We start from the raw sequence: 12450 nt of genomic DNA on the forward strand, positions 1-12450 counted from the left end.
TGTTGGCTTCTGCTGTCGTCCATATCACAAGAGGAAACTCATGAATTAACCAGCCCCACCTGAGGGTCTGAAACAAGGGCAGAAGGAGGGTCAGTGGGACGTCTAGGGGGCTCTGACTCCCGCCTCCGCGAAAAATACCTGATGGACAGCCTCATACATACCCACTAAGGGGACCAGTGGCAAGTTCCCAGGAGCAGAATTGCTGGGCTTTAGGGATGGGCAGACGTCACTGGATTCAGTCACGCCACGCTGCTCTCTGCTATGGCTGTACCCGTCTCCACTCCTACTATAGCCTTGCGACCTTTGGGGATTTCCTTTTCTGTAACTAGCCTATTCATATCGTTCGGCCATTTCCAAAAAAATTGGAATTGCTCTTATCTTCTTGATGACCAGCAGGATATGTTAAAAATATATTCTTTTTTTTAATGAATTAATTTATTTTTGGCTGCGTTGGGTCTTCGTTGCTGCGCACGGGCTTTCTCTAGTTGCGGCGAGCGGGGGCTACTCTTCATTGTGGTGTGCGGGCTTCTCACTGTGGTGGTTTCTCCTGTTGCGGAGCACGGGCCCTAGGCACAAGGGCTTCAGTAGTTGTGGCTCGCGGGCTTCAGTAGTTGTGACACGCAGGCTCAGTAGTTGTGGCGCACGGGCTTAGTTGCTCCGCGGCACGTGGGATCTTCCGGACCAGGGCTCGAACCCGTGTCCCCTGCATTGGCTGGCGGATTCTTAACCACTGCGCCACCAGGGAAGCCCCCAAATCTCTTCTTAATACTTGAGTCTTCGCTCCTTTGTGGTATCCTTTTCCTAATATATACTCATAGTTCCTGGGCCTGGGTTTAATATTTCTGATCCTTCATCCTCATATATATCTGAGGATGTCAGATAACACCCAGTAACTGATACTGTGGGGCACCTTGGAAAGATTGAATATGGAATTATTTCTGTCCACTGTGGGAGGAGAAGGAGACAAAGCTGTAGATGCTGTGTTAACAGGATGTCCAGTATCACATGCAATAGATGTATGTTTCTTTTCAAATGTATTGCAAATTGTTTGCCAAAAAGAATTACATCAATTCACACTGTCACCAATATAGTCTACCCATTGACTACAACCTAGTCAGCACTGGCTGTTCATTTTAGTACATCTAATTTACTAGTTATAAAATGGTATTCACTTGCTATTTTAATTATCATTTTATAAGTAACTTGTGGGATTGAATATTTTGCCATATGTACTACTTTTCTTTCCTCTGCTAACAAATTTTCTATTTGTTTGCTTTCCTAATTTTTGTCTATGTGTAATCTTGCTTTGTGATGGAAATCTTCAAACGTTAAATTTTTGTGAGTAAAAGAAAAAAATCCCGGGTCTTCCAAGCCATGAACATGATACATTTCTCCATTAATATAGGTTTTAAGTTCTCTTGTTAATAGGTTTTAGTTTTCACTGTAAATGTTTTGCACGTGTTTTATTAAATGCATCACTAAGTATTTCATGTTTTAGGATACTATTATAAATTATAGTGACTTTTAAATTTCACGTTTCTTTCTTTGTAGATTGCTTAGGATTTTCTACAGACACAAACATGTCATCTCTGAATAAAGATAATTCTATTTTTTCCAATCTGTATAACTTTTATTTTTCTTTCTTGTCTAGTGCACTGCCTAGGATTTCCAGGACAATACTTAAAAGTGGTGAACATCCATGCCTTACTCTCAAGTTCAGGGGTGGGGAAGTATATTTTCCTCCATTATCATTTTAGCTGTAGGATTTTTGTAGATTGCCTTTATCAGATTAAGAAAGTTTCTTTCTAGTCCTAGTTTTCTGAGAGTTTTTATCATAGTGGTTGTTGAATGTTGTCAAATGCTTTTTCTGCATCTATTGAAATGATCACATGGTTTTTCTCCTTTATTTTGTTAATATGATGAATAACTCTTGATTGATTTTTCAATGCAAAACCAGTCTTTCATTCTTTGGATAAATCTCACTTGGTCGTAATGTATCGTCCTCTTTATATATTGCTGGATTAAACTTGCTCATATTTAACTAAGTTTTTTGTGTGTAAGTTACTGAAGGATATTGGTCTATGGTTTTCTTTTCGTGCAATGTCTTCATCTGGTTTGGGTATTTTGTAATGCTGGCCTCATAAAATGACTTGAGAAGTGTTTCCCCTCCTCTACTTTCTGAAAGAGTTTGTATAGGATTGGTAATATTTCTTCTCTAAGTATTTCATAGTATTCACTAGTAAAGTCATATGGGCCTGGAGTTTTCTGTTCCATTTCTTTCATAGATTTAGGGATATTCAGGTTTCCCACTTCTTCTTGAGTTAGTTTTGGTGATTTGTGTCATTCAAGGAATTTGTCCATCTCATCTAAATTGGCAAATTTATTCACAAACGTTTTCCCTAACATTCCCTGGTTACAGTTTTTTATCAGTTTTATTGGTATTTTCAAAAGCTTTCTGTTTCATGGATTTTTCTCTATCATTTATTTGCTCATTTTACATTTTATTCATATCTGCTCTTATCTTCATTATTTCTTTCCTACTGCTTATTTAGGTGCAATTAATCAAAATTTGCTCTTCTATGTCTGATTTTCTGCAGTATCGTTCTGTTACTTAAGATAAGTTTCCTCTTGATTGCTACTTTACTTCTTTCTTTTCTGTGAGTTTTGTTTCATACATTTTGAAGCTCTGTTATTATGACTTCTTCATGAAATAACCCCTTTATCATTAGCAAATGTCCTCCATCCCATCATATTCCTTATCGTAAGGTCTACTCTGCCTGCTATTAATAGAGCTACTCAAACTCTCTTATTATTCGAGTTTGCACGGTATGTCTTCATCCATCGTTTTACTGTTACCAGACCTATATCTTTATGTTTAAAGTGGGTTTCTTATGCTTAGCATATGTTTTGTTTTGCCTTTTTATCCACTTTGACACTCTCTGCTTTTTTTTTTATTTAATAAATGTTTTATTGACATATAAGTACACAGATCACTACTTTAAATGATGAACATTTAGAAAGAAAATGCACCCCATGTAACCATAAAGAAATTAATATCCCTAGACCCTCTCAAAAAACTCCCATCTACTCTTTTTTTTTATTTTTTGCTTTATAACAAATTTAATCAGTTATACATATACATATGTTCCCATATCCCCTCCCTTTTGCGTCTCCCTCCCACCCTCCCTATCCCACCCCTCCAGGCGGTCACAAAGCACCGAGCTGATCTCCCTGTGCTATGCGGCTGCTTCCCACTAGCTATCTACCTTACGTTTGGTAGTGTATATATGTCCATGCCGCTCTTTCACTTTGTCACAGCTTACCCTTCCCCCTCCCCATATCCTCAAGTCCATTCTCTAGTAGGTCTGTGTCTGTATTCCTGTCTTACCCCTATGTTCTTCATGACATTTTTTTTTCTTAAATTCCGTATATATGTGTCAGCATACAGTATTTGTCTTTCTCTTTCTGACTTACTTCACTCTGTATGACAGACTCTAGGTCCATCCACCTCATTACAAATAGCTCAATTTCGTTTCTTTTTATGGCTGAGTAATATTCCGTTGTATATATGTACCACATCTTCTTTACCCATTCATCCGATGATGGACACTTAGGTTGTTTCCATCTCCGGGCTATTGTAAATAGGGCTGCTATGAACATTTTGGTACATGTCTCTTTTTGAATTATGGTTTTCTCGGGGTATATGCCCAGTAGTGGGATTGCTGGGTCATATGGTAGTTCTATTTTTAGTTTTTTAAGGAACCTCCATACCGTTCTCCATAGTGGCTGTACCAATTCACATTCCCACCAGCAGTGCAAGAGTGTTCCTTTTTTTCCACACCCTCTCCAGCATTTATTGTTTGATGATGGCCATTCTGACTGGTGTGAGATGATATCTCATTGTAGTTTTGATTTGCATTTCTCTAATGAGTAAAGATGTTGAGCATCCTTTCATGTACTTTGACACTCTCTGCTTTTTAACTGAAGCATTTTCTTAACTGAAGACCATTTACCATTAATGTAGCTAGTGATATGGCTCAGTTTAAATGTACCATCCTGTACTTTATTTTCTGTTTGTCCCATGTGTTCTATGTTCCTCGTTCTATCTTTTCATGACTTCTTTTAGGTTGAATAATTTTTAGAATTCCATTTTATCCTCACTATATCTTCTTTTAGAGCTAGGGTTTCTGATACGCATTTTACCTTATTATTGACTACCTTCAACTGGTTTAAAATCATTCCACGTATCATGTAAGAACATTACAACAATATACTTCCAATTACCCACTCATGTCCTTTGTACTATTGTTGTCATACATTTCATGTCTACATTGGTTATAAACCGCACACTATGCTGTTAATATTTTTGCTTAAACAGTTTACTATGATTGAAAGAGATATTAAAATGAGAAAAATTTATATTTACCTACATATTTTCCATTTCTGGAACTCGTCATTCATTCACGTAGATCCAAATTCCCATCTGGTGTCATCCTTCCTTGAGGAGAACTCTCTTTAACATTTCTTGTAGTGCAGGTTTTCTGCTGACAATAATTCAGCTTTTATATGTCTGAAAGAAGTCTTTAATTTGCTTTCTTCTCTATTGTGGCAAAATTGACACACCATAAAATAAACCATTTTAAAGTAAACAATTTAGTGGCATTTAGTACATTCACATGTAAAAGGATTGCCAAGTACTGAGAAGAAGAGCAGCTGGAGAAGTTAGCCTTGGATAGAAGGGCAGAGCCCTCTTCCGCCAAGGCAGGAAATAGGCAAGGATGCTTGCTGCTGTAGGTAGGTCTGAAGATGTGACATGGGACAAGATGCTGACGAACGAAACTCTTGTCTGATGATCAGAGAGGAAAGGAGAGGGCATATCACAGAGGGTCTGCTAGCCCATGAGGAGGACTTTGGCTTTGACTCTGAGTGAGATGGGAGGCACTGAAAGGTTCAGCGCAAGAGAAGGAGAGACCTGATCTTGATCTCATCACTGGTCCTGAGTAGGGGTTCTGTTGGGTTGGTGATGGGACAATTTCAGGTAATTACAAGGCGCAGGGCCACTTACTCAGGTAGAAGTTTCTGAGGGACTGACTTTGATATTCTCATAGGCTGTGCGTGCACTGTGACTTCAAGGTCTGTGCACCTCCTCTTGGTGTGAGGGCTGGTGGGGTTTCCATTCTCCTGGCCTCTACTTTACCGCTGGTCTCCTGAGCCTAATTTCATTCTTCCAATTCTGAGTTTTATTCCCTTAAGCCTGAAACCTGCCTTCTTTGTCTCTGTCCCTCACCACCACTCCCTTTTGTAAATTGAAACTCCAAACTTAAAACCCTCATCTGACTCTGAGCTGGACTCTACAGGTGCAAGTTTCTGGGCGTGGTTTCATGCAGCTGGGGAATGGGACACAGGAGTTGAGGCATTTGCCCTTCACCGTCTTTCTGCTGGTCTACACAGTGGCCGTGGCTGGGAACTTCTGACTCCACACTCCCATGTATTTCTTCCTGGCCAACCTCTCGCTGCTGGATACTGCCTATATCTCCAACACGGTGCCTCAGGTTCTAGTTCATCTGCTGGCACCAGTGCGGGTCATGCCTTGTCATGCTTGTCTTACCCAGATATTCTTTCTCTACTTCCTGGCTCCCTGGGAGTGCTTCCCGCTCACAGCCATGGCCTATGACCACTACACAGCCATCTGCCAGCCACTGCACTACCTAGTCCTCGTGGGCCAAAGGACTCGGACAGGACTGGCTTCAATCTCCTGCCTGCTTGCTTTGGCCAATGCACTCACCCACACCATTCTTGCAGCTCTCCTCAAGCGCTGTGGACCCCGCCTTATCACCCACTTCTTTTGTGACCTCCCTCCACTGCTCAGACTCTCTTGCTCCACCACGTGGGCCAATGAACTTGCCCTGTTCTTCAGTTTTCTGGTGGCTCTTGCACCTTGTGCCCTGGTTGTGATCTCCTATATACATGTTGTCGCTGCGGTTTTCAGGATTCACTCTGCCGAGGGCCGAAGAAAAGCCTTTTCTGCCCGTGGCGCTCACATCACCATGGTCTGCATTTTCTACATCACTCCAGTCCTCTGCTGCATCCTTCCCAGCTCTGCACACTCTGGCTTGAGAGACCGGGTTCTTTCTGTGCTGTATGTGGTCCCCGCTCCTATGCTCAACCCCATCGTCTACGGCATATGCGAAACAAGGCCACACTCCTCCACAGTGCGGCTGGCACATACCTGATGCTTTGGGAGTGAATCCAACTACATAGGATTCTGAAATTTAGCGTAGATGGTCCATTTGGTGAATCTTATTTTGTGTGCCAGGCTTTCCTCCATTCCAGCAAAGATCAAATATTTCTGTTGCATTTTTTTATTCTAAAACATTGTTTTTTTTTGTATTTATAGAAATAAAACATGGTCATCGGATAAGTTGTGCAGTTACAGAAGCTCATAAAATGACACACAAAAAATACCCTTCACAATCTCACCGCCTACAGAGAACCACTGTGAACATTTTCATGGTTTCCTTCAGGTTTCTTTTTGAACTACCAATGTATGTGCATGTGCATTTAAAGCAGGGAAACAAAACTGGAATCACTGTGTATTTACAGTTCTGGACGCTTAGAGATTTTTTATTTTTTTCAACTACAATATATGCTTATTATAAAATCATTTAGGTAGTCATTTCTCCAAAGAAGACATGCAGATGGCCAACAGGCCCATGAAAAGATGCTCAATATCGCTAATTACTAGAGAAATGCAAATCAAAACTACAATGAGGTATCACCTCACACCAGTCAGAATGGCCATCATTAAAAAGTCTACAAATAATAGGGACTTCCCCAGTGGCGCAGTGGTTGAGAATCCACCTGCCAATGCAGGGGACACAGGTTCAATCACTGGTCTGGAAAGATCCCACATGCCACAGAGCAACCAAGCCCGTGAACCACAACTACTGAGCCCGCGTGCCACAACTACTGAAGCCTGTGCGCCTAAAGCCCGTGCTCCACAACAAGAGAAGCCACCGCAATGAGACGCCCGCGCACCGCAACGAAGAGTAGCCCCCAACAGCCGCAACTAGAGAAAGCCCACGCACAGCCATGGAGACCCAACGCAGCAAAAAATAAAAACAGAGTCTACAAATAATAAATGCTGGAGAGGGTGTGGAGAAAAAGGAACCCTCCTACACTGTTGGTGGGAATGTAAATTGGTGCAGCCACTATGGAGAACAGTATGGAGGTTCCTTAAAAAACTAAAAATCGAACTACCATATGATCCAGCAATCCCACTCCTGGGCATATATCCAGGCAAAACTATGATTCAAAAAGATACATGCACCCCTATGTTCAGAGCAGCACTGTTCACAGTAGCCAAGACATGGAAACAACCTAAATGTCCATTGACAGATAAACAGATAAAGAAGATGTGGTAATATATACAATGGAATATTACTCAGCCATAAAAAATGAAATAATGTCGTTTGCAGCAACATGGATGGACCTACAGATTAGCATACTAAGTGAAGTAACACAGAGAAAGACAAATATCATATGATATCACTTATATGTGGAGTCTTTTAAAAAATGATATAAATGAACTTATTTACAAAACAGAAATGGACTCACAGCCATAAAAAACAAACTTATGGTTACCAAAGAGGATAGCAGAGGGAGAGGGGGAGAGATAAATTAGGAGTTTGGGATTAACATATACACACTACTATATATAAAATACATAAACAACAAGGACCTACTGTATAGCACAGGGAACTATATTCAATATCTTATAATAACCTAAAGTGGAAAAGAACCTGAAAAAGAATATATATATATATATATATATATATGTGTGTGTGTGTGTGTGTGTGTGTGTGTGTGTGTGTAATGGAATCACTTTGCTATACACCTGAAACGAATACAACACTGTAAATGAACTATACTTCAATTTTTTTAATGGTTAAAAAAATCTAATGAAATAAAATCCTTTATGCTTTACATAAAGGTGCATTACTAGAAAGTTAAAATTTCTCATAGGGGGCTTCCCTGGTGGCACAGTGGTTGAGAGTCCGCCTGCCAATGCAGTGGACATGGGTATGAGCCCTGGTCTGGGAAGATCCCACATGCCACGGAGCAACTAAGCCCATGTGCCACAACTGCTGAGCCTGCGCTCTAGAGCCCACAAGCCACAAGTACTGAGCCCGCGCGCCTAGAGCCCATGCTCTGCAACAAGAGAAACCACCGCAATAAGCCCGTGCACCGCAACGAAGAGTGGCCCCTGCTTATGCAACACACAGCAACGAAGACCAAACGCAGCCAAAATTAAATAAATTAATTAAAATTTTTATTCTCATAATGTCTCTGTACTAACCACTATGAGCAGTTTTATGGGTATCCTTCTAGATTTTTTCCTATGATATGCTAACCTGCATTTACAGTTTTTTTTTACATAAATAAGATCATATCAAGTACCAATTTGGCTGTTTATAATTCTTATTCCATGAATGCCATGTTCTTGTCATTTGTACAATTCCCTATTGGATTGTTTGTCTTTTATGTATTGATTTCCAGGAGTTTTTTAGGGCTTTTTTTTTTTACATTTTAAAGATATCTTCTTTAGTTTACTATTTGTATCACTGATTTTTTTCCTAACTTGTTTGTCTTTTCATCTTATTTATGGTGTTTTGTTCCATAACAGAGTTTAACATTTTCGTATAATTAGATATTGATTTTATTTTTTTGCCTTCTGCACTTTGTATCCTGCCTTTTTTACTATGTGATTTATAAAGAATTATCCCAATTGAGTCCCAATTTGATGCTCTCACGGTGTTTTCTTCCATAAATACGTTTCACATTTCTTTGTGTTCAGACATTGATTCATATTTATTCATGTATGGCTTCTGGGTTTTGTATCATGCATAATTGTCTTCCTCAATGTTTTCTCCTTTCATTTTTATGGTTTCATATTTTCTACTTAATTGTATGCTTTCATTTTTTCCCATTTCAAGTTTAATTCTTTTGGAAATTAATTTTTCTGTAAAAAGTAAAGTCTAGACCAGCTTTCTTCTGACTTGTGTAATCCAAGTAATTTCACCATTGCTCTTTATGTACTCTTTCAATTTCGGTTTCACTCTGACTTCTGACTCTTAATTTTACATTTTCTCTCCAGTCACATCTCTGGCTTGGTCCCTTAGACACAACTGCTGGCATCCTGGCTGATAAACCCTACCTTCCCGTGAGAATATGGAACTTGTTTTTTATTTTGGACATCAATTTTGCAGACACATATCTTGGCCTTTCTCCACATAGCCTTCACCCTACTACATGGTAGAGTAATGTTCCCTCATTCCCTAACCAGGTAATATGCTGTAATTACAGAGGCCTGGATAAATATGTCATGTGGGAATGCATAGTTCTTGCAAAGTTATGAACTCAACCTGAAAACCCTCTCATCACTAAAACTAGGACCGTGTATATTTACACATGTGTGTATGCAACCCTTTTAAGCAAAATATTCACAACAATATTATTTATAATAGTATAAAATAGAAAAACTCAAATGTTCAAGTATCCCCAACTCAACAGTCCTCTAATCCACTGATGCGTTAATCTCCTCTCTCTCATCCCCTTCTTGTCCTCACGTTTCTCCCTGCATCCTTGGGAAGGCAACTTAAGCTGAACCAATCAAATGTCTGTCTGTCTTCCTCTGTCTCTTTCTTCTCCCTCCCCAAGCCCAACTTTCTGTACTGAATCCTTCAGGTCACTTCTTCAGAGAGGCCATCCCAGATCACTCAACCCAAATTAGCTAGAAGAACAAATTGCAAGAATAAACAAAGATGGGGGTTAAAATTTGGTGACGATGACATTTCAACTCAGTGGAGAAATACGGATTATTCAATAAATAGCGTTCCAACACCTGACTAACCTTTGGGGGCAAAACAAAATTAGATCAATGTCATTTTTTGCACCCAAATAAATTCCTAGTGGATTAAAATTTTAAAGTACTAGAAGACGTTATGAGTGACAAACTTTACACTTTTACAGTGGGTAAGGTTTCTATTGGACATAAACTACAGAAATCATAATGAAAAGATCGATCACTTAAATACATTTTAGAAGTTTTTTAAAACCTTCTATATAGAAAAGAACTATGACCAAAGTTAGATTGAAAATGTCCTGCTTGGTGTGCATTATGGGCAGAATTGTATCCCCCTTAATTCGTATGTTGAAATCCTATTCTCTAATGTGACAGTATTTGGCGATAGGGACTTTAAAGAGGTAATTAAGGTTATATTTATCAGGTCATAAGTGTGGGTACCTAATCCAATAGGTCTGGTGTCCTTATAAGAAGAGAAACAAGACACCAAAGACCTCTCTCTCTCTCTCTCACTACACACACACACACACACACACACACACACACACAAAGGACACGTGAGGACACAGCGAGAAGGTGTCTGTCTATAAATCAAGGAGGAAGCCTCATCAGAAACCAACCTGCTGGCACCTTGATCTTGGACTTCAAGTCTCCAGAACTATGAGAAAACAAATTTCTACTTTTTAAGCCACCTAGTCTGTGGTATTTTATTATGGCAGGCGAAGCTGACAAATAGAGGGTAGGACGTAAGAAAATGGACACTTTCATACACAATTCGTTGGAGTTAAATTGATGCAAACTTTTTGGAGGGCAACTTGGTAATACATATTAAACACTTTAAAAAGAGATTACTCTTTGACCCAACAACCCTCCTTCTAAAATCCTATTGTACATAATGTGTTACACAAAAACAAATGTACCAGGGTATTAATTTCGGCATGGTTTATAATACTGAAAAATTATAAATAGCCTAAAGGCCTATGTACAAGAGATTGGTTAAAATAACTATGGTATACACATTCTGTGGAACATTATACAGCTATTAAAAATAATGTGGAAGGCACAGGCTTCTCCATATCCACTATATGGCCCACTTCTGGGCCAATTTTGGGTGCCCTGTCTGGAAAGGGATGGTCCTTCTCCTTTTCCCTTTCCTCCAGCTGCCCCTTGCAGTCCCTCCCCTCCTTTGACTCATTTGTCTCCTTTTCTACCACAGTATGAGTTGATCAGCCAGGAGCTAATCCCTTAACAAGAAAAGAGGTCAATTTCTCCCTTGAAGTAATTAAAGGAGGGCCAAGTCCTCAGACCACAGTAGTTAAATAAATAAAAGTATGATTCCCCCAATTCATTAATAGTCAAGACTTTGCTATTGCAAGTGAAAAAAAGTAGAACAGAAACAATCAAAAATATCCACATTGGCTTAAGCCACTGCGAGAATTTCTGGGTCTGTATAACTGAAAGGTACACAGGTAGTTCCTGTCTTCAGGCATGGCTGGATCCAGGATTTGGTGCTCTGAGATGTGTCTTCTTCTTGCTCTAGCTTCCCCTCTGTCCATTGCCAGCCTGCCTCCCCTGCAGCCCCAAAAGTGTCACTGGTTGGATGGGATCACCACGGCCGCAGGAAAGCAGTGCTCCGATTGGCCAGGCCTGAGCCACATGCCCACCCCCGGAATCAGAGGTGACATCAACTCTATCAGAACCATAATGGCCGAGAGAAAAGGAAAGGGGAGATTTTCTAGCGTGACATGACGATACCAGTACCAAGAGAAGGGAAACGGATGCTGGGTGACAAAACCCATAGATGTCCTCTACAGTGGTGCAGACTTTTCATCAAATTCATAATCCATTTCCAATGTTTTAAAGGAACAAGACTAGGAAAGATTATTCCTTAATCTAATAGAACAGTATTTTTATTTTCCCAAAATAAAAATACTTATGTCAAAAGTAATACATACGTGATGAAAATACTTAAACAATACATACGTGTGAAATTTACAAGGTGGAAGTTTCTTTCCCTAACGCTAATGTCTGGAGATGAGCATTCCTGACAGTGGAGGGGGCTCACTCTAGGTAGTTACTATGCATATCCCCGCACTTTCACACGGTGGCAGCACACTGTGAGAAGAGAACATACCATACCACGCAGAGATTCTCAACTTGTTTTCATCTTTCTTAGTACCCAGCTATCTACCTTGCTCTTTCTCTAACTGCCACACGGTTTTCCACTAGGATGGGCTTACTGTAATTCACTGAATCTTTACTCAGTTGAAGTTTTTTTACTCAATGCTAGAGTTAACATTCTGGTTAACTCTGCCTTGTTGGCATATGCAAGACTTTCTCTATGATAGATTCCCAAAGGCGGGCCAAAGGGTAAAAACAGCTTCAACTTCAATATAAAATGCCAAATAAATGTCCCGATAGATTTACTAACACTCCAACTGATGAAGTATAAGAGTCTTTGTTTCTAACAAATATTGGAGGTTGTTAATTAGTTAAATTATTCCTACACTAAAACCTGCCCTGTTCTCACCAAAAGGAAGACTTGAAAGGATCAAATTGGTTCCAAGTAACTTAACAGAGTCCCA

General features: G+C 39.8%; 1 protein-coding gene across 1 annotated transcript; it reads left to right on the forward strand.

The window, feature by feature from the left end:
• Positions 1-5480: 5480 nt before the first annotated feature.
• Positions 5481-6233, forward strand: LOC308611322 (olfactory receptor 3A1-like; the record flags this gene model as incomplete). Its single annotated transcript, XM_081260149.1, has 1 exon — positions 5481-6233. A coding segment is annotated over one exon (753 nt), but the record flags the coding sequence as incomplete, so codon positions are not given.
• Between the last annotated feature and the right edge of the window lie 6217 nt (positions 6234-12450).

This window comes from Mesoplodon bidens (assembly GCF_964165515.1).
Source record: "Mesoplodon bidens genome assembly, contig: HAP1_SCAFFOLD_923, whole genome shotgun sequence".
Lineage (NCBI taxonomy): Eukaryota > Metazoa > Chordata > Mammalia > Artiodactyla > Ziphiidae > Mesoplodon > Mesoplodon bidens.